Here is a 23,578-nt window from a genome sequence, read left to right as displayed (position 1 = left end):
TTTTCCCCATAGAGGTCCTGTACATCTTTTGATTTACTTCCAGGTATGATAAGCCATGCCTGCTATTCTGAGGTTTCAGGGTGCTGTAGCATGGCCATCATGTTGGGTCCATGCAGTTAAGAATGTATAAGTGCATTTCCCCAGAGTCACCTGAGTTTGAAAGGACATTCCTTCTATCAATAAAATCTGTGGACTTGCACAACTCTCAGCAAACTCATCCAACAATTTTGCCACCATAACACCAACTACTTAAAGACTTTTGACTTACTAGTCTGTGCAACAATATTGGTATGTTTTCTTAACATAGCAGCTGCAGTCTCAGAGAGGGTCACAATTACTTCAAGGGCAAGCTGGCGTTGCATATTATTGAGGCTGGTGTCTCCACACAACTACAAAAAAAGACATATTTGTATACATTTAGTAGTTCATTCACAGAAAATAAGAAACGAACATTTACTTAAGTATTTAATTTACCTTCAGACTTAGCTGTAAAGTTGCTTCCAAATGAGGACGTAAATACTTTGGAACAGTGTCGGCAATCTCAACAAGGGATTTTAGGACCGAATCATCATTCTGGTAGCATGAGTCATTTACAGCCTAGAAAAGGTGAAATAAAAAAAAAAATAAAAATAAAAAAATAAGGTCTGTGTTCAAGAGTTACTTTATGATGCCTCATTGGCCAGAACATAAAGAGGCAGACAACAAAGAAATACTAGTATTATTTTTCACTGAGTAATAACTTAGCCATCAACATTATGCAGATATTCTACCTACAACCACATATATATTTCCCTTTTGCCTAATGTTAACTAGAAACACATAAAGATTTAAACCTAAGTAAAAATTAAAATCAGTGCAACTAGAATAACCACAACAACACTTAAGACTGGCAAAGAATTTTTTCATAACCAGAAGGAATCCCTTTTTCTCTGTCCTTCCAATACCCACACATATGGTAAATACTAGACCCTATGATACATTTAAAGTGTCCAATATTACCCGATTTATTTCTCTTTGATGTCAAGTTTGGTCACTGTGGAATTTAAGTATGCATTTTGTATCCACCTTTGCCTATTTCAGAGTCACAACTCCTAAAAGTTCTGGCTAACATTTTACCTTATTCTAAATTCAGAGAAGAAAATTCTGAAATTAGCCTTAAATAGTGTGTAACTCAAGACTTGTAGATAAGGGACTTCCCTGGTGGCGCAGTGGTTAAGAATCTACCCGCCAACACAGGGGACGTAGGTTCGAGCCCTGGTCTGGGAAGATCCCACATGCCGCAAAGTAACTAAGCCCGTGAGCCACAACTACTGAGCCTGTGTGTCTAGAGCCCGTGCTCTGCAACAAGAGAAGCCACCGCAATGAGAAGCCCGCACACCACAACGAAGAGTAGCCCCCGCTCGCTGCAACTAGAGAAAGCCCACACGCAGCAACGAAGACCCAACGCAGCCAAAAATAAATAACTTAAAAAAAAAAAAAAAAGACTTGTAGATAATAAACCTAAAACAACAGAATGTTTCATCAGTTAATGTTTTGTCATTGACCTAAACTATCTTTTCAACTTAATAGAATGGGGAAAAAAGTTTCTACTAAGTTCTGGTAATGACTCTATCACATATGAACCTTTCGTTTTAGCTCCCCTAAATCCTCTCTACCCTGGTCCTCAGCAGGGGCACTATTCCTCTCAGGAGGTGCTTCGTGGTCATCACAGACTGAGGAAATGCAAAGGCCAGGGGTACTGTATGTCCTACATCTGTGACACAAATGCTTAGGAAGAACTCATCTGACTTTCTTAGCATGCATCTTGCATGATTATGCCAGACACTTACATAAATGAAAAACTCACTTATAATGATCTGAACCTAGAACCTAACTCACAAATTATTTTTTGCCTGGTTTTAATGTACCATGATGTCCCCACCCCCCGCAAAATGTAAATACTGTATAAATTGAGAAGGAATACATATTTTGTTTTGTCCAGAACGTCACCATTTCTGGAAATCACCAGTTCAAACCACCAACAGTAACAGAAATCATGGTGTTCGAACCGCCGATGATACCTCTGTATCAGTCCACATTGTTGGTTATTGCATTTGTATAGATCACTTAGAAATCACCCAGTCTACTGTGTCTTTGTTGTGGTCAGGCCCTAGCATCTATATGTGGAAAAGCATGCCATTTTATGAGACATTACTTTCTATTTCTTCTTTGTATCCACTTAAGGCCATACATACATTGATATTTTAAAAACTTGTATGTGTACATGAATTGTTACTATGCATTTCGTTTTAAGAAAGACTATAGGAAGTTATGAACTACTTGCTACAGAAGGGGGTTTGAGGACCGACAAGGCTGAGCGTAACTACTCGAACTCACCCAAGCTCGCTTCACTTTCGGACTGAGGCAGATGTCCTTAAAATAGTAACTTTCCCTTGGAATCCAATAATGTCAACTAACCATAAACTACTTACTTTATAAGACAAACTGTTACAAGCCCTGTATTTAACAGTAAGGACTGCAGTCCAATTTGGGTTTCAATTGTGCATGATTTCACCCCTTACCAACACTGTGACCTTGGGCAAGTTTCGAACCCTCTCCTCCTTATGTAAAAATGGGCATTACATTTCATAGGTCATTTGCTTGTTCTAATGGAAATAACCTATGTGATTACATATTCAATAATACGCATAAATTGCTCATATCATTTGCCTTGTAGAAAAAATCTGAAACTAAGAGACCAAAGGCCTATCAAAGACAAAAGATATTAACTCAATGGGGACAGAGATTTGCGTGTTTTGTTCACTGCTGTATCCCCAGTTGGCACATAGCAGGCAACAAATATTTATTGAATAAATGAATGCATTACAGAACTCTGATGAGAATGTAAGCAACAGAAAACCAGTAAGGATATAATTATCACCTATTCTAAACTGTTTCCTTACCTGTAAGAATCCGGGTAACAAGTCTGCAAAATGTTTGAACAGGGCAACATTATGTTCGTTTGCAAGTATAAATGCAGCAGTAGCTCTAGCAGATAATGTCCTGATCTAAAATGAAGAGAGTAAAAATGCCAAACATGAGAAATTCTTAATAGATGCAAGTCCAAGTTTTCTTACTCAAGTTGAAATTTTTCTTTATCAGTAAAACTAGTAGCTGTATTTTAAAGTATAAAATCAAAGACGATCTCCAAACACATAGATTTCTTTCACAAGTTAGGTGCTATATTAAATTAGGTGTTAATATTAATGGAATTGAAATTATTTACCGATGGATGTTCCTGATCTTGCATACACTGAACTAACATCCGTTTGATGACGTCTAAATAGTGCTGCTGTTGATTTCCAAAAATTCCAGGAAAGTTCCTGAAAAAATGATCCAAGGCATCCTTTAAAAACTACATTATAGGGGCTTCCCTGGTGGCGCAGTGGTTAAGAATCCGCCTGCCAGTGCAGGGGACATGGGTTCGAGCCCTGGTCCAGGAAGATTCCACATGCCGCGGAGCAACAAAGCCCATGCGCCACAACTACCGAGCCTGTGCTCTAGAGCCTGTGAGCCACAACCACTGAAGCTGGCTCGCCTAGAGCCCATGCTCCGCAACAAGAGAAGCCAATGCAATGAGAAGCCCGCGCGCCGCAACAAAGGGTAGCCCCCACTCGCCACAACTAGAGAAAGTTCGTGCACAGCAATGAAGACCAAACGCAGCCAAAAATAAATAAAATAAATACATTTATTTAAAAAACAAAAAAACAAAAAAACAACTACATTGTATCTCAGTAAGGTGTCAGCTAGAACACCTAATTACGTGTCTAACTGACTTAAAAGTTTACATTAATCCTTAAAGGCTGTACTTCACCTACCCATTTTCCAAGCAATCCTATTTTGGGGTCAGGTGAACAGAAAACAGAGTGGAATCAGACTGGGAGCAGAGGCGCGCCAGGTGCACAGCCATCCCAGCTCTCTGCTCAGGGGGAGGCTGACCTGAAGTGCAGGGTGGGACCAGAGCAAGCACAGGGGCTCAGGTGGTCACTGTAATAACCATGCTCACCACCTGCTCCCACACTTGGTGATCCGGGCGGCCCAAGTTCTGCTCTACTTTAAATGTGGTAAATAATTAAACTGAATACTTTTACTTAATTCTCCAATTTGGACTACTGATATAAAGATACACGTGACAACTAAAACAGAAAATGGTGTAATATCAAGTCTAAAGGTAGATCTCAAAAAAAAGGTACATGATCTTGATAAGTTATAAATTCAACTGTATCTTATTTTAAATGCAGTAGAACTGTACAGTAGGCCAAATTTTTTAAAATGCAGTTAATCATTTAATTCTAAACTTAGATCATTTACTTATAAATGAGGTTATTAAAATATTCTGTTTTTCTAAAGCTTGGTCACGGGAGACCCAGAAGACAGTGGGGATCCAGCAGCCTTTTCTTTCTCTTCTTCCAGAGGCCATTATTAAAGTGGCTTTCTAAACGCTCCATCTCCTAAGGGGAAACTGTCCCCGAAATTTTTTCAGAATCATGAAAGACAAAGGAAAGAAATAAAATTGCAGAGAATCCCCGTATACAAAAAAGGATCACAATGGAAAATGAAAAGCTGTGTTCTTTTCAATTTTGCTTCCAACACAAATACAAAGCTTATCTAAAGGCATTATTTAAGGCTAGAAAGTTAAGCTAGACTAAAATAATCAATTAAAACGTGCTTTGGGCACTCATAACATTAAATCCCCCCCCCCCAATATCAGACCAATGTGTGTACCAGAAAATATGAAGGGCGGCTTCCCGCAGGCCCACACTTTGCGAGCTGACGGAATCAAAAAGGAACTTCAGACCCTCAGGCCACTGGTTGTTGCCATCCTCATCTAAAAGGAAAGAAATCTAGGCATAACCTGTGTAAATGAAAACTTCAAAATATCAAGAGTGAATCCTTTCATTTCGTAAGCCTCATTCAAAATATGTGGCTGTAGAAAATGTCACCTGCTCTATGTTTTCACAAAAATTCCAATAAAATCAAGTCCTTCTACCATAAACTGGCATTATAATCTAGTAAAAGCAATTGTGTGCATCTGGGTTACATAAGCACAGACTATGTGCTCAGGAGTGGGACCTGGAGAAAAGGAAGCACACTTTGACTGCTGGACTGGTTGAGTCTTTCATACGTACTATTTGTTATTAAAGAGTTTAAAAAGCAGGCAAAGCCAATATTTGGTAACAAGTCTTAAAACCAAAATATTTATTACTTGCAAACTGGAGAATGGGAATGGGGACCCCAGAGCTGTGCTCACACAGTGCAGTTTTAAGTACTATAGGATGTTATCGATGTGTTTGTGTTTTAACAAGATTTTAAAATATAGATTTTTGTGATCTTTGTGATAAAAATGAACCACCACAAAAATCTACTGTACCAGTTAAGAGACCCACTGGTTTTATTGTCACAAAGAACTTAAGAGTTATAGAAAATACAGATGAGTTACGCATTTTTTAAAAAAAATTTCCCCCCCATTTGCTGAACTTCTCTGAAGTGAGTAGTGTGCTGACAAAAAAAATTTATGGAGAGAACTCTTTGAAACATTCTGGAAATGCTTCCATTATTAAGTGATTTTGAGTTAGAAATGTTGTAATCTATAAAAATTCCTATCTGCACACTTAAAAAACTTGAAAATAGAACTTCCCAAGTTAGTTAAAAAAATTCAAGTTTCTGTGGGTTTAGAACTTACTTAAAATATAAAAATTTAACACGTTTCCTATTAGTTTTTAAGAATTTGTTGTATCAGTAAGTTGAATTGAACATCTGCATTACTAGTAGTGGAGATTAAAAAATTGTGTCATAATTTACTAAGCACAACTAGCAAAATTCTCCCAGTTAGCCTTATCTCAGTGAGGTATTCTTTTCGACCTTTAAAAATGCCACCTAAATGAACCAAGTTTAAAAGCACATGTATGAATCTGTCAAAAAAATAACACAGCATATCCAATTATATCATTAATGTTTTTAGTGTGACCAAAAAGAGTTCTGGCTGCTGATAAAATGTATTTTTAGGTGTTTTCATTCACCTTATCCTCTAAAAATATTTCTGGGTATTTAACAATGAACTATAGTAGTATAATAAGCATATGTGCTTAATTTATAAACACAACTTTAACAGCAAAAAACCACCTGGAGTCCACTGATTTCTACTTCTATTGGCAGGTTTGTAAGTTAAACTATGCTTTCAAAACTACAGATTAAGGGGAAAATAAAACTGACAATTCTCAAGTAAACTAGAACATTATTTCTCCACACAGAGAGATAGTTTTGAAGATCAACAGGTAAGTACTCGTTATATCTGCATTTCACAAACATCTGTAATTTTTGGCTTTAAATGCAGAATCCATAATCACTCTCATTTCGAACACACTAAATGATCCTGAAGTACTTGTGAGTCTTCCTCCAAGACTCCACTTAAAAAAAGATATATGTACTCATTTTCTTCAATAACATAATGATAAGCGTATTTGCACACATACCTATCAAATTCCTGGCCAGCTCTGCGGCAATATCACAAATTTTCTTCCTCATGCTCGACTGTGTCTCCATTTGAATAATCATTAGTAGCTCACTCTTGATGGCACTCTGAGCGTCAGCGGGAAGAGCCGGATAGACCTCATCAAACGCAGAGGACAAAAGGCGTCTTAGGAGAACGGCAGCCATTTGTCTAGCCTATAAACACATAACACTGTTAATAACTTGGTGTCTTACTGGAGAAAAAAGTTCCAACAAGCTACATTCACTCTGCCATTGATGTACTTTACTATTCTAGTTTTGCAATTCACTTCAAAAGCATTTTGTTAGAGTTTTAAAAAAAAATAATAGGTAAAATACATAAAACTCTTTCTAATCACATTAGTCTACTGTACAGAAAATGCCACACAAAAGCTATTTGTTTATAGCTGAGGAAAAGCCTTGAACATATTAGATGTTGAATAGGAACACATATCTTAGCAATGATAAACTTGTCTTCAATTCCTATTTTAAATATATTCTTTGGAGAAAAACAAATCTTAATATAAATCACAAACCCTATAAAATGCTCTTTTCTTACCTCCCTATCTGGCTCTCATTCTAGTGTATAAAGAACCTTTCCTACTTAATCTTATGCTCCCAGCCTGGCCAATCTTACTGTATCATCGCCCTTTCATTAGCCTCTTAGATAAAGAGCTACCAAATCCATTTATCTGGGACTTCCCTGGTGGTGCAGTGGTTGGGAATCCGCCTGCCAATGCAGGGGACACGTGTTCGAGCCGTGGTCCAGGAAGATCCCACATGCCGCGGAGCAACTAAGTCTGTGCGCCACAACTATTGAGCCTGTGCTCTATCTAGAGCCTGCAAGCCACAACTACTGAAGTCTGTGCACCTAAAGCCTGTGCTCCACAACGAGAAGCCACCGCAATAAGCCCATGGACCACAACGAAGAGTAGCCCCCACTCGCCGCAACTAGAGAAAGCCTGTGCACGGCAACGAAGACCCAACACAGCCAAAAATAAAAATGAATTAATTAAAAAATCCATTATCTTTATACTTCATTTACGCAAACAAACATCACAAGTTCCCCATATCTAAAAAACCCTAATCTCAATATGTATATTCTTACCCCATTTTCAAATTTGTAAAATGTATTTAAATTTGGCACTTTCTGTATAATATTCATTCAGAGTATCGAAAGAAAAGCTGAGACAAATGCCATTCTAAAATTTTATCACAAGAAGTCAATAAGCCATTGAAATTACAAAACCCAGTTTTTCATGTTCTTTTTTATGGACTGCAGGCACTCATTATCACTGCACTTACTTTGAGACTGTGACCAACAACAACAAAGAGACCCAAACCATACAAATAAAATTTGCCATTTTTTTACCTCCATTTACTTCTCACTGAGAAATCTTATCTGAATCACTTCTGGCTGATAGCAAACTTTTTAAAAATTTTAATTTATGCTCTAGAAAGGATTCAGAGAGGTTAAACAGTGGTTAAAATTGGTGCAATTCTTCTCACACATACACTGAATCATGAAGATGCTGAGGCTACTTCATAATCATCTAATTCCTAAGTCAAAGCAGGATCTAAATAGGGTTCAAAATAGGCTTTTAGAAATAAAATTCAATAATTTTCTCATTATTCTTGGCTTTAAAACTTGTTTTGCAGCTAACCTGCATCAATCTTCAAGAATTAAAATAGCCAACTATTTTAGAGATTTAAGTTACTTCTATGTTTGTCCTCATATTTCACATTTATTTTGAATTAAAGAAAAACAGGGCTTCCCTGGTGGTGCAGTGGCTGAGAGTCCGCCTGCCGATGCAGGGGACATGGGTTCGTGCCCCGGTCCAGGAAGATCCCACATGCCGTGGAGCGGCTGGGCCCATTTTTTTGCGGTACGCGGGCCTCTCACTGTTGTGGCCTCTCCCGTCGCGGAGCACAGGCTCCGGACATGCAGGCTCAGCGGCCATGGCTCACGGGCCCAGCCGCTCCGCGGCATGTGGGATCTTCCCGGACTGGGGCACGAACCCGTGTCCCCTGCATCGGCAGGCGGACTCTCAACCACTGTGCTACCAGGGAAGCCCTGAAGAAGTGCCTTTTGTCGCCTGTTTTAAAAAAAACTAGGGCACTTTATTATAGTGTTTTCTAAGTGTTATCAGAAAACACTAAATTGCTAGTTTAAACTGACTGACTAGAAGAAGGCATGTGTAACATTATATAGAAGATTTAGTGTGACTTCACATCATGTGTTAATGTAAGCATTTTACATGTAGTGTGACTGTTAGCAATGAAGTCTCACTTCACAAATTCTAATGAAATGTTTCGTAGGTGGAGTAAGTTTTCTACACTTGGGTATTTTGATGCCTTTTCCATAAGAGAGGATATTCAATTAACATTAATTATATACAAGGATATTATTTTGAGACAAAGTTAGCAGCTAAATGCAGAGAAGCAGTAACAAGCTATAAATTTGAATTTAGTACAGTAATTTGCTGAAAACCATGATTTTTAAAGGATTCTAACAAAGTGTGCCTTTGTCCTTACACATCTGTAGCACGTATTCTTCACCACCCAGAAATAGCTATAAGCATAAAAGTTTTAAAGACAAAAAGTATTTTTTAATTTGGCAACACATTAAAACACTGAATGAATTCAATTTCCTCCTCTAGAATAAACTGTTCCAAGGAAGAAAAATTTTTATAGCTACCAAAAAAATAACTTACATTTCATAATTTTTATGTAATCATCTTACATGGAAAAAAAGAAATTCTCATTTTTAATACAGAGTATTTCCAAAAAATTGTAACTCCAAAGTGGCTTTTAGCAAAGAATGGAGTTCAGAGTTCTGGTAGTGTCTATGCAGTAAACAACTCATTCTCATTACCCACTCTGATGACTATCTAATACCTGACTGTTTGTGAGAAAGTCACATTCAAAGAATTAAAGTAGTACCTCCTCAGCAGCTGTTGTATTTCTGATGGCTTGTAAAAGGAATGTGATCTTTGACTGGCCTGGGATATTCTCATAGGTTTCCTTCATGAAAAAGAAAAACAGTAAAGGTTAGAATATCACGTTAGAAAATTTCCTGAGTACACCATCAGTAGAACTGAGGAAGAGCCGGACAGATCCATGCATGAGGAGTCAAACAACCTCGGTGTGGTGTGAAAGTTTTCTCCTGTGAAAGAGAACATACTTCAGACAAGTCAGGAAAGAGGATGCTGAAGAAGTTATTTATCAAGTTCCTTTCCACATTTGTCTCTTAACTAGATTTTTCTAATGTATGTGCACATTTTCTTACCTTAGGCTCCTCTGTGATTAATAAAACTCAGGGCCTAAGAGAATCAAAAACTTGACCAGCATTGAGCTACCATGCTGTGAAGTGCTCACTCAATATCCCCTTACATCATGGAAAACTGCTTATCTTGTCAACATTTTTAAGACCAAATGATGTAGAAGTGGTTCAAGTTACTACTTAACAACCACCAGAGAAATACCCTCAGATGAAGCAAGTCAGAGAAAGAACAAATATTCAACTTCTTTATACTACATTTTCTTTCAAGCAAAGATTATACCGAAACCATATTATATACATAAACAAATGAATATGGTCAGGAGAAAGTTGGCCAGGAAACTTAATATCATTTCAATAAATCTAGACATCTAGGTTTTGTGACTCAGGACACTTCTTTCCTTCTCCATTAATAACGTAAAGTAAGAGCAAATTGTTTAACAGTAAAAAAAAAAAAAAATTGATGCCAATTAGAAGGTAGAGTGGATCAAAAAAATAAGACCTAAGTATATGATGTCTGCAAAAGCAAATTGACGTGTAGATTCATGTGCATGCGTACAATTTCTAATGCCAGTCTTTTAAGGTGGAAAAGTAATCGTTATTTTAAGTACACTTGGAACTGTTTTCCAAGAAACCTCTTAGTAAATATTCTATTCTCATCTATCCACTTGAAGGTTAATAATGTAGATAACATGTTAATTTCTCATCAGTCTAAATTCAAAGAGCTTGTCTGCTCTGCTACTATCCTCTACAATCTACCTAGTTTCTCTCTAGACAGAAGTGATGAGGATAAGGGAAAATTGTGCTTCTCTGAATCCATACCCCCATTTATCTAGTGCTCTGTGGTATCCCTGGGATATTGACAGATAAGGAAATAAAGGCTCAGAAGTTAAATGACTTGCTCAAGGTCACAGACAATAAGTAGTAGAAAGAATTCGGTTCTTCTGAGGCCAGCTGTACCCAAAATCTCCCTGACACTGAATGCTCTCTCTGGGTTTCACCTCTGAGGCCTGACTCCACTAAACAATGAGTTCTATTTATGCAGTGCTATACAGTTTTCAAACTTCTCAAACATATCTGAATCTGAGGAAGAACACATTTTGGGGAAAGGACAATTCAAAATCTTCTGAAAACCTCAAGTTCCCCTCTAGTACCTAAGCACACAGGAACATAATAATGCTGAAAACTGTGACAAAAAGTTTTCACAGCTGAGAAGATGGTCTGAATTTACTTAACCAGAAATGATAATTTATGTTAAGATACCTACAAGATGATTACAAAAATGGATGTACCTTGAGATTTTTCACTTAATCTTTATCAAAGCAACTCAAAAACCAGCAGTTTTTTTTCATTTAAACAAAGTCTCTTACAGTATAATAAAAATGTCTTTTTATTCCTTGTACTAGCTTAGTCCTTAATGCCCTGTAGATGCCATATATGTTTAACACTTAAATTTCCAGTGGTCTAAATCAAGTTTTGGGGATAAAAAATTCTTCACTAAGATACCAGTCTCAGAAAACTTGTTATAAACAGTAAGTCAAATAGTAGAGTCGATTCCACAACAAATTAAAAGTCAATGGAAGGAGAGTTTAGTATGACATCTGACTCCTGAGAGAGGGTGCTCCCCATTTGATATGTCCCAGCACGGCAATCCAGATCTAGTATTACATTTACACCACGACACTAGTCAAGGATAAAGTCTGGCAAAAAGAACACAGCCATGAAGTCAAAAGAACAACTTTCTCTTAGCCTAAATAGACTGAGTTCCACAAAGACAGAGATGGTGTCTCTTCCTCATGGTATTCCCAGCACCTGGCACATTAGAGTGCAGCGAATGCAAAGAATTTTTCTAAGAATATTCCTAGCTGTAGCCCAGGCAGGTTCAATGAATGTTACCAGTGTTGTTGCAAATAAAAGTTCGTTCCGTTTGATACCACCATACACAATCACACAATGGAAGGCAGAGTTCACCCCCCAGCCCCAGAAAGAAAAATGCTAAAATGCACTCATCTCACTCATTCCATAAATATTTATGGCCAGACGGGACAAACAACTTTTACCTTGTAAACACCCTGGTTCCTCAAAAATCAGGTAAAATTTTCAATACATTGACCTCTTTCAATTCTCATTAATGAAGTGTTGTACTACACTCATTGAGGAACAAGTCAATGGAAAAAACTGGGAATATAAAATCCATGCATATGATTAGTGATTACTCAAGCTTATGTCATATAAAAATGTCTAGTCATGAATGCCATGGACATGCAACTCTGGAATACCTGTCAATTATTTATTCAACACATTCATGTTAATTATTAAATTTTTGAGACTGACGGGCATTTAAATCATTTCTTCAAATACCAGAAACATTTTTTTTTGTAAAGTTAAAGAGAAAAATCCTTTAAGATTTAATAGAAATAAAATATAAAGCCTACCAAGTGGTTTATACAATGGAAAAAGGTTTTTAAAGTTTTGAAGCCATTCAATGATTTCAACAATATATAATAAGTCTTTTACTGTACTTGACTTCATATTTGAATATAAAACAAGTCACCTTAGTCAACAGTTTGGTATTTATGTGTCAACTAAGTATTTTTATTTTGACTGAGTAAATTACAAAGCTATTTACTGAGCACTTGCCAATTCTCTACTTCAAAAGAAAATTCAGTATTTGCTATATCAGAATACTGTAATACTCAATTTTATTTAGTTTGATCACTTATAAAGGGCTCATTTCGTACGGCAAAAAAGGGAGAAATGTGGTTAATTAAGGTATTGTTATGTGCGGCCATTTCTTTTTCAAATATTTTGCTTTCCTAAGAAGCTCTATTTACAGACCAGTTTAGTACTATATTACATGGTGCTAGGGAGCTTCCCCTCAAACATTTACCTTTTTTCTGTCAAATTAAGAAAATTCTATATTATAGTAATTAGTTTACATATTAATATAGTCCCAGGATATACAATGAAAGTAAAAATATAGTATCTGAATGTTTTCACTCAGAATAAAAAGACTAAGAGAATAACAGTACTTATTTTCAATTGTTCTTTATGAGAAAATGTGCTGAATGCTGCTAACCATCCCCAAATTGATGGGAGTGATAAAAGATTTACAACAGGCACCAACCGGAATTCAAGCTAAACCAGACATTGGTATTTAGTTCAATAGAAGAGAGATTCCCCACTAGGCTTGACAATAGAGACTTAAGCAACTGGAGGGACGGTGGGGGGGAGAATTAAACTAGCTTACTAATTACAATGCTGTTCTGCTTTGTAACACATAGAAATTTCTATTATGGGTTGGGATTAAGAACTTATTTTGGTGAAAAATTACCTCTAGAGTTAGCAGAAAGCATTAAAATGTTTTTATAGGCTCATCACATCCCTCTGACAGCAGTGCAAACTGATGCAACTAAAAATGCACATCACTTCTAAGGACAGATACAACTTTTAAATATTCTACAAATAAACCTGTTAAAGTCTGAAAAGATAATATACATGTACTCCAATGCACAGCACTATTTTTACGAGCAGGACAATGGAAACCTCAACATCTATTCATAGGTGGTTGGTTGAGCATCCACTGCTGCTTTAAAAAAAACACCCTCTTATGTGGCAATGTGAAATATACTGAGTGAAAATTCCAAGTCTGCACAACAGGAGGCATACTATAATAAGCCCATTCATGTAAAAAAATCAACGTATACATATACGCCTATAAGGATATTTGCAAGGAAGATTCACAAGACACTTAAAAGTGGTTACCTTTGGGGAATGGCATAAAAAAACTATTTGCAGGGAACTCCCCGGCAGACCAGTGGTTAGGACTCAGCACTTTCACTGCCATGGTAGGGTTCAATCCCTGGCTGGGGAACTAAGATCTCACAAGGTGCGCTCCGCAGCCAAAAAAAAAAAAAAACCAAACTATTTGCGGTTTGAGTTTTTACCCTGAATGTGTATAAGAAATGAATTGAAAGTCATTAGGATAAAGTTAATAGTTGTTTAAAGTGCTTTTCATTCAGAACTGAACTTCCAGTGTATTTACTTGACGGATCATAAAACCACTAAGCATAAGCAGCAGACCCTCCATCCACTTAAAGTAAGAATGATGTTGTGATTTTAAAAACAACTATAAAAACTCGTGAATCTAGAAGAGGATTTATCCCCCAATTTCATTACCTATGTACCAAATAAATTTTTGCTCCTTAAGAATATCTGGCTGAACATCCTTCACTGACTCTTGTAAAAAATCTTCAATCACGTGGTTGCAAAGAACTCCATATATAATCAACTTTGAGGATAGGGTCTGATAATGCACTTCACAGGAACTGGAAAATTTCTGCCCTTCCCTTGAAGTGTCTCAAATCGCATCTCAGGGCTTAGTATAACAACAGTCCTCTACAGAACCAAGTGTGCCTTACAGCTACCTGGTAAATGAACTTGCGGAGACATTTGAAATACTGTCTCTTGAAACTTTATCCACAGCTCCACATTTTGGAGGTCAGGAGCCAGAGATTGTTTTAAAAAAGAGAGATTCAGGCTAGAGTTAGTAAAATTAAAGGCTTAAATATATGGCATTGGCCCAGTTAGACAACGGAAGTCCCAGAACATCCCATTTATGAGACCACAAATCTCTAGAGATCAAAGAAAATGTATCCGAAGGATGGGCAAAGTAACGGTGCAAGCTGCTTAGAAAGAAATCCTAAAGGCAACTTCACAAAACTGGGGGCGGAGGGGGGAGAGAAATCTGGCTTCTGATGTTAGGAACCAGAACGAGTAAGAGGACTTAACGTAAACAGGTGGAAAGAAGACGAAAAGGCAAGGCACATTTCAACAGGAAAGGATGGGGAAGCGAGGGGCAGACAGAGTGTGAACAGTGAGGGGCAGGAGAGAAGCAGGGGTGACGGGTCAGAGGGCAGCCAGGGTTTGGGAGACCGCAGCTGGAAGGCCGGTGGAGGCGCCCAGAGGGAGAAAGCGGGAAAGGGGCGAAGGGAGCCCCGGGGCCCGCCCCACACCCCACCCCGCCGCCCGGCTTCCCCATCTGGGCGGGGGCAGCGTGTCAGCAGCGGCCGCACGTGTGTGCGAGCGGCGACGGGGAGGTAACTGGCGCCGCGGCCGCAAGGGCCGGAAGGGCCCGGGGGGCACCGCCAGGAGCCGAAGGCCGACTCACACGTGGGCTGCGCGGCCGCCGCCCGCCCGGCCCGGCCTGCGCCGCCGCGGCTGAGCGGCCAAGGCCCAGCGGGCGGCGTCGCGGGAAGGGTCGGCGCGCCGGCCGGGGCGCGGAGTCGGGGGCGGGGGGGGCGAGCTCGGTTACCTCTGCCTGTTTCCGGACCACATTGTCGGGGCTGAGCAGGTTTCCCAGGAGCAGGTAGAACTGTTGCTGCTCCGCCGCGGCGGCCGCCATTGCGCTAGGCGTGAGAGAGAGAAGGAGGGAGGGGAGACGGGAGCCGTGAGGCACGCTGGCGGGCCGGCGGGAGGGGCGGGGGCGGGCCCAGCGCGGGGACCGGCACCAGCAGCGACGCGGGGCTGGGGGGCCGGGCGGGAAAGGGCGGGGCAAAGGGGAAAGGGGAGGACAGGGCGGGGCCTCGCGACCCCTCACCCCGCCGGAGCCGCCGGGGCCGGCGCCCCATTGGCCCTGGGTGCGGGGGGCGGGGCCGAGACCGTCTGCTCCGGGGCCGAGCCGATTGGGCACGCACCCTGCAGTGCCGTCACTGGCGGGGCACGGCGGACCGCCCGGCTTGGCGCGGGCGGTAGCGGGGCGGGGACGTGGTGGCTTCTGTGGCCGTGGCTTGCGTCGCGGGGAAAGCGGGCGGAGCCGGCTGGTGGGCCTGGCGGCGGCGAGGGGCGTGAGGCCCAGCTGGGGAGGAGGGGCCAGCTCCAGAGCGCGGGAGATTTCGGCGCCGTGGGCTGGCAGGTCTCCTCCCCTGCTGCCCGGCAGCCCCTCCGTGCGACCTGAGGAGCGCCCCCAGCCCCAGTCCCCTGGAGCCCTAGATCCCCCACCGCAGAGGGAGGGAGAGTGGATTTCAAAATCCACTTCTTACTTTAATTCCACCCCCAGCTCCAGAGATCCCTCCGTCAGTCAGACCCTCCGACCTCCCCAAGGGCTATGCCTCAGGCCGCCTCTTCCTCCCACCAGGCTCACCAGTGACTCACGCCCTGGCCTTGCCCGGAAGAGGGGTTACTCAGGCCCAAGCCCCCCCGCCAGGCCTACCCACTCCCAGCCCGCTGTCGTCCTCAGTGGCCACGTAGCACACTTGCCTCCCCCTCTTCCCACGCCAGGATCCTAGACTATTCCTTTGAATTCCTTGTTTTGGGGTCCCATTCTTTCAATGATTGAGGAAAGTTAAGACACCCCCCCCTTCCCTAAAGAAACACAGGCTTGTAGGGTTGATTTCTCAATAAGTGTTTCATTCACACCCGTCCTTAGGGGCTCAGAGACCTCGTTTCAACTGAAGTTGACTAATGCATAGATAATACCCCAATCTGCCCTTTTGGAGCTGCCAAAGGCTGAGAGAGCAGTAGTGTTCAAATCAAAGGGCACTTCTGTTGAGCCCCTACTATGTCCAATGCATTGGGTTAAGGTTGACGGTGGAGAAAATAACACAATTCATTTCTGCCTCAAAAAGACAGTTTGTAGTGAGAAGCTTCCGCACTGAGTGCGATAGATAGAGACTACTACACTTCTGGCCGCTCATAGTATTTAACTTAGGGAATTTAATTTCCTGTTGACTATTCTGTTGAGGTTCTGGTCTTTGAAGGTCCACTTAAAACGTGTGCTTTTGAATGAATGATAAACCTTGCCTGTACGTTAGAATCCAGGCCACTGGGTCCAGAATCCCTGGGCTGAGGCTTGGGATCCACATGAAATTGTGATTGCCAGGCAAGATATTGTAAAGGATTCTAACTGATTCGTGGAGAAAACTCCCTTAGAAACTTTTATCTGTGACAGTGATAGGGTTCTCTTTAAGAGGTCTGCTGACCTAGCTTTGTAGATTTGATGTTTCTTAGATGTGACAATTTGTCATTCTTATAATACATTTCTTCAAAGACAGACCATTATGTACATTAATTTGGGGTAGATTTTGGTTTTTTTGTTTGTTTTTTTGCAGTGGGCATGTCTAGAGTTTGAGGAGGCTTAATTACCTCACCCAAGGTTGTTAAGATTTGGGGGATTACATACTAAAACAACCATTTTTAGTTACCAGTGAAGTAAGATGAGTTGCCTGCAGGGTTGCTCAGAGGATGGCCTGATCTAACACCTGTTGTAATATGTGTTTTTATAGGCAATGACTGTATAGATTACATATATTTGTTAAATAATTCTTAAATAATAGAAATTCTGACATAGTTCTACAGATTTGTCTAAATAGGAAGCTTGTTTTTTGATGAGGCAAAACATAAAATTATTTCAGGCTAGAGACAAAACAAGTTAGTATTAGTGGTGACATCAACTGCTAGAATATGCAGTGACAGCCCATCCTTATTTTAATATTGTAAGCATCTAATCAAAAGGGAAGGAGGAGATTTTTAAGGGTAATGAATAAAGAGATCCCCTAATGGGAGAAATTCCTATAAACTTGGGGTGGATAACAGACATCCTGACAACTGAGACCAGTTTTGGTGTCCAGAAAACCTATTAGGTGGGAACTGTCCTTTCAGAAGCAGGCCAACCTGCCATTTTTGGAGAGTCTGTAATGCTCAGCCTTCTCGGAATTTACTGCACTTGAAACCAATTTCCCATGGAGAGTCCTGTTTGTTTTATGAGTGTTCTCTTCCCCAAAGAAAATAGCTCAGATATTGGATAAAGGCAGCTCACAAGAATAGAAATTTATTTCCAAAGCAGATTAGATTAGTTACGTGAACTTGAGTGGGCACTTAATGTCTTTAAAGCTCAATTTCTCATCTATAAGATGGAATAATAATTGTTGTTAAGGTATGATATTACTAATCACAAAAGTTCTAACATCAAATTATAATTGGAAATGAAATGGAGGGGCAGAAAACTTTTTAATCTTGCTCACTCCCGATTAGCTGCCTTTGCTTTGGGCTGATTAAGTGGGAAAACAGCCAGCTCTTGATGCCTTTCTCTTTAGCTTATGAGACTTCTATTAAGTTCTGGAGGTATATTTGCTAGGTTACAACACCCTGTAAAAAAGGCTGAGGTTGGAAAAATGGAAAACTGCAAGTTTCTCTCAACTGGGACCTGAAATCTAGGTAGTTTAGGATATTTGAAGTTTGTTACAAGGCACTGCACTGTCTGTCTGATCATGATATAATACTATAGGAGGCAAGACTCCTTAACGAGAGAGTATCAGAATCCTCTCTGGCTACTGCTCTTGGCTTTAGGGGCTTCCATGTTGATGGGCATGTTCTAAAAATGGGAGGAGGCTGGAGAAATTAGGCCTATAAAACTTCTGTGAAAGCTTCTCTCAGCTGTGGTAGAATTTGGTCTTGCCTGTCATTTCTGGTTTATTGGGTGCTGAGTGTAAATAAAGTAAGATTCTCCCAAATGAACAATCTGTAATTTTTTTTTAAGTTGCCCCAGAACTACAGTTACTTGTCCTGGTAGTTGTGAGCACATGTACTTTCTGTATCACTACTTATTATGAGGGTCCATTTACATGGTATAAATGAAAGTATTATAATCTGTAACTGTACACAGATTTAAGGTGATGGTGGTATTTACAGATATTTGTATTAATAGTTAACATGGTACAAAGAAAAAAGGTTGGCTTTGCTTCCTCATCTGTAAAATGGGAATACTACTTCTTCATAGGAGTGCTGTAAAAGTTAGGATAGTATTTGTAAATGCACATAGCATGGTGTCTGCATAGTAGTTACTCGGTAATTGTCAGCTATTACTAGTTAGATGGATTTGGGTGTTAAACAACAAACAGACCTTAAATAAGTAATTACTCTTAAAGCTACATGTGATATAAATGTGTAGTCACAGTTGTGTGTGTATAAAATATATATGTATATTTTCTATTAGTCTTTCAATTATGCAGAATAGAATAGTATGTGGATGGATTAAAGAATAGTTATAATAGACACTGGGCTGATAAAGAAGATTTCTCTTTCCAGTAGTGATGTTATAAGTTGCCTAGACAAGAGCCAGCAGAAAAGATGAGAACTGTTGAAAAGTTGTTTACTGAAAATAAAAAAGCTGAACAGTTCACATTTCTTCAGCTGCTTTTTATCAAAACGTTCAAACCCCTCTCTGGAGCATTCAGTTTCAGTCAGAGCATGCCAGCCAGGGGAGAGTGAAACCTTATTCCCAAGGGCACTGCACACAATAGGCCCTCAGCAAATTGCTGAATGGAACACAGGCAAGGGAAATTTGGCCTCGGGTTCTTTTGCTCTCTCTCTCTCACAGCTTTGCATATGAAATTCACCGCATGTCTGCAGGTGGCTGGATTCATTTTAGGGAGGCAGTAGAATTTGGAGGCCAGGCCCACAGGCTCCAGAGCCAGCCAGCATGAGAGTTCAAATAATGGCTTCACAACTTACATGCTGTTTGATCTTGCCCAAGTTAATTAACTTTTCTTAACCCCAGTTTCATCTTCTATGAAATAGAGATAACAGGAGTACCTTTCACCATGTTTTAAAATACCTGGCATAGTGCCTGGCATAGAGCAAATGCTTAATAAATGTTAGCTGTCATTACGAATGCAGATTGGAACCTCCAAAATTTGTAAATTTAATGCTGTTTGCACATCTACCTGTTTATTACATTTTTATACTCGTATTATATAAGCAATGCATAATAATTGCGGTTAAGAAAAAATTTTTAGGTTTGACTTGATCATCATAGAGGATTTCAAGGCCATTTTCAGCTTTAAATACTACAGTTGCACTGTCCAATGTGGTAGCCACTAGCCATTATGGCTATTGATCATTTGAAATGTGGCTAGTTTGCATTAAGGTGTGCTTTAAGTGTAAATTTCAAAGAGAGTAGGAAATTAAGAATAATAACTTTATATTGGTCACATGTAGAAATGATATTATATTACGTTAAATAAAATATATTATTATATTTACTAATAAGCTATAATTATTAACTGTATTAATAAATTTGGCTATTTTTTCTTTTTAACGTATGGCTAATAGAAACTTTAAAATTTACATATGTGATTTGCATTTGTAGTTCACATTATATTTTTATTGGACTGTGCTTTCCTAGAGAATAAAATAACCAACTAGCTAAACATAGGTGTCCTGAATACCTTGTTCATTTAGAATTAGGAAGTGACTTGTCACCAAGTGAAAATCAGTTACCTTATAGGGCTTTCCGTTGCTTCCAGTTTTCCGAGTTGAGTCTCAGGGATTTGGAGACATGGTACAGCACTTTCTGAGCAGTGTTCCTTGCTTAGGAATTTCCTTTCCCTGCTGGCTGGACATTAAATAGATTTGTGAACCTTTAGAAGGTAAGTAAGACTCCATATATGATCCTGTGGAATAAATCCTTATGGGTTAAATCAAGGACTGGTTAAGAGATGGGGGAAGCGGCTTCCCTGGTGGTGCAGTGGTTGAGAGTCCGCCCGCCGATGCAGGGGACACGGGTTCGTGCCCCGGTCCGGGAAGACCCCACATGCCGCGGAGCGGCTGGGCCCGTGAGCCATGGCCGCTGGACCTGCGCGTCCGGAGCCTGTGCTCCGCAGCGGGAGAGGCCACAACAGCAAGAGGCCCGCATACCACAAAAAAAAAAAAAAAAAAAAAAGAGATGGGGGAAGGAAGAATATCTTTTATTATTTTGATGTTGATTATTTTCATCTAAAGTGGTAAATGGATTTTAAAACCATCATTTGCTGTATTTTAATACCTGAGATAAAAATATACTTAGAACAGTTTAGTTTTTAAGTTTAATGTTTTTCCTTAGAACACAAATAGGCTGAAAATAAGAGAATGGAAAAAGATATACACGCAAACAGTATCCAAAAGAGGGCTGAAATGACTATATTAATGTCAGACAAAATAAATTTTAAGATAAAATTGTTGTCAGAGACAAAGGAAGACATTTTATTATGATAAAAGGGTCAATCAATCAGGAAGACTTAACAATTATAAACACATGTACCTATCAACAGAGCCCCAAAATACGTGAAGTAAAACTTGACAGAAATGAAGGGAGAAATTCAGCAAAATAGTTGGAGACTTCAATTTCCACTTTCAATAATGGATAGGACCACTAGGCAGAAGATTGACAGAAAATAGAAGGCCTAACAGTGTCTGTAAGACACTCCATCCAATGACAGCAGAATACACATTCTTCTCAAGTGCATAGGGAACATTCTCCAGGATAGATCTCATGTTAGACCATAAAACAAGCCTCAGTATGTTTAAAAGGATTGGAATCATATGAAATATGTTCTTCATCCACAGTAAAATGAAATTAGAATTCAAGAACAAAAGGAAATTCACAACTAAGTGGAAATTAATCATCACCCTCCTAAATAACAAATGGCTTGAAGAAGTCATAAGAGAAATTAGGAAATACTGAGATGAATGAAAATGAAAACATAAGATACCAAAACTTATGGGATGCAGTGAAAGCAGTTCCCATAGGGAAATTCAGAGTTGTAAGCATCTTCATTAAAAAGGACAGATCTCAAATCAGTAATCTAATCTAGTTTCTTAGAAACTAGAAAAAGGGCAAACAAAACCTAAAGCAAGTAGAAGAAATAATAAACAAGAAAAGGAAATAAATGAAGTAGGAAATAGAAAAACAATACAGAAAAAAAAATAGTTGTTTCTTTGAACACATTAAAAAAAGTTGACAAATTTTGGGCTAGAGTGACCAAGAAAAAAGAAGACTCAAATTACTAAAATCAGAAATAAAAGAGGACATCACTACCAAACTTTCAGACAAAAAAGAATTATAAAGGAATGCTATGAACAATTGTATGCTAACAAGTTAGATAACCTAGATGAAATGGGAAAATTCCTAGAAAATCACAATTTCGAAAGTGAATTCAAGAAGAAATAGAAATCTGAATAGACCTGTAACAAAGATCTGAATAGAATTAATAATTAAAAAGACTTCTCACAAAATTCCAGGACTAGATGTCCTCATTGTAAATGAATGTTCTACCAAACATTCAAGGAAGAGTTAGCACCAATCTTTCTTAAACTCTTCCAAAAATTAGGAGCAGAGTGAGTACTTATTTTATGAGGCCAGTGTTAACCTGATACTAAAACCAAAGAACAATAGGTCAAGAAAACTACGTACCAGGCTTCCCTGGTGGCGCAGTGGTTAAGAATCTACCTGCCGATGCAGGGGACACAGGTTCGAGCCCTGGTCCGGGAAGATCCCACATGCTGCGGATCAACTAAGCCTGTGCACCACAACTACTGAGCCTGTGCTCCAGAGCCCGTGAGCCACAACTACTGAAGCCCCCACGCCACAACGACTGAAGCCCGCATGCCTAGAGCACGCACTCCGCAACAAAGAGAAGCCACTGCAATGAGAAGCCCACGCACTGCAACAAAGAGTAGCCCCCAGTTGCTGCAACTAGAGAAAGCCTGCGCACAGCAACGGAGACCCAATGCAGCCAAAACCAAATAAAGTAAATAAATTTTTTAAAAAAGAAAACTACATACCAGTATAAATATTGATGCAAAAATTCTCAACAAAATCATAGAAAATTGAATCCAGCAACAAATAAAAAGTATAAAAAGGATTATATATCATGACCAAGTAGAATTTATCTCAGGAATGCCAGGTTGGTATATAAGAAAATCAATCAATGTAATATACTAATAGAATAAAGTACAGAGATCACATGGTCATCTGAGTTGATGCAGAAAAAGCCTTTGACAGAATCCAACACCCTTTCGTGATTAAAAAAAAAAAAACCAACAAAACACTCAACAAAATAAGAATAGAAGGAAACTTCCTCAACCTGATAAAAGCCATCTATGAAAAACCCACAGCTAATATAATTACTGGGAAAAAAATGAATGCTTTCTCCCTGAGATCAAGAATAAGACAAGAATGTCCATTCTCACCATTTCTTTTCAACATTGTACTGGAGGTTCACAGATGACCTGATTTTGTATAGAAAAAAATCCTGATGAATTCACAAAAATGCTATTAGAATAAATGAATTCAGCAAAGTTGCAGGACAAAAGATCAATACACAAAAATCCATTATATTTCTATACGCTAGCAATGACCAATCAAAAAAAATGAAATTAAGGAAATCCCATTTATAATAGCATCAAAAAATAATACTCATGAACAAATTTAACAAAAGAAGTGTAACATTTTCATGAAAATCATAAAGACATCCCATATGCATGGATTGGAAGACTTAGTATTAAGATGGCAATACTCCCCAAATTCATCTATAGATTTAAGGCCACACCTATCAAAATTTCAACTTCTTTTTTTTTTTTTCAGAAATGGACAAGCTGATCCTAAAATTCGTATGAGTTGCAAGAGACTACAAAGAACCAAAACAATCTTGAACAAAACAAAAATTGGAGGACTCACACCTTGATTTTTAAGCTTACCATAAAGCTACAATAATCAAAACGCTGTGCTACTGGCATAAGGATAGACCCATAGATTGAGAATAAATAGAGAATCTAGAAATAAACCTTCTATTTGTGGTCAGTTGATTTTTGACAAGGGTGCTGTGACGGTTAATTTTGTTTCAACCTGCCTAGGCTATGGTGCCCAGTTGTTTGGTCAAACACTAGTCTAGATGTTGCTGTGACGGTATTGTGGACGTGAGTAACATTTACAATTAGTTGATCTAGGTAAAG

At 39.3% G+C, this 23,578-nt stretch overlaps 1 protein-coding gene across 3 annotated transcripts in view; it reads right to left on the bottom strand.

Annotated features, from left to right (window-relative positions):
* IPO5 (importin 5) overlaps positions 1–15,467 on the bottom strand; it is a 39,717-nt gene extending 24,250 nt beyond the window's left edge. The window contains exons 1-8 of one of the 3 annotated variants that reach the window (XM_059042019.2): positions 15,123–15,467; positions 9,472–9,552; positions 6,513–6,705; positions 4,765–4,867; positions 3,266–3,362; positions 2,943–3,047; positions 475–597; positions 269–389 (exon numbers count right to left, since the gene is read on the bottom strand). In XM_059042019.2, the coding sequence (XP_058898002.1) occupies positions 269–389; positions 475–597; positions 2,943–3,047; positions 3,266–3,362; positions 4,765–4,867; positions 6,513–6,705; positions 9,472–9,552; positions 15,123–15,212 (913 nt within the window). In that variant the 5' untranslated portion in view covers positions 15,213–15,467. The remainder of the gene's footprint in view (positions 1–268; positions 390–474; positions 598–2,942; positions 3,048–3,265; positions 3,363–4,764; positions 4,868–6,512; positions 6,706–9,471; positions 9,553–15,122) is intronic. The other 2 variants (XM_067016583.1, XM_067016584.1) reach the window with 2 other exon arrangements.
* Between the last annotated feature and the right edge of the window lie 8,111 nt (positions 15,468–23,578).

The sequence above is a fragment of the Kogia breviceps genome, chromosome 16 (genome assembly GCF_026419965.1).
Source record: "Kogia breviceps isolate mKogBre1 chromosome 16, mKogBre1 haplotype 1, whole genome shotgun sequence".
NCBI classification, from domain to species: domain Eukaryota; kingdom Metazoa; phylum Chordata; class Mammalia; order Artiodactyla; family Physeteridae; genus Kogia; species Kogia breviceps.
Note: the sequence above shows the minus strand (reverse complement) of the source record. Positions and strands in the feature narration are given on the sequence as shown.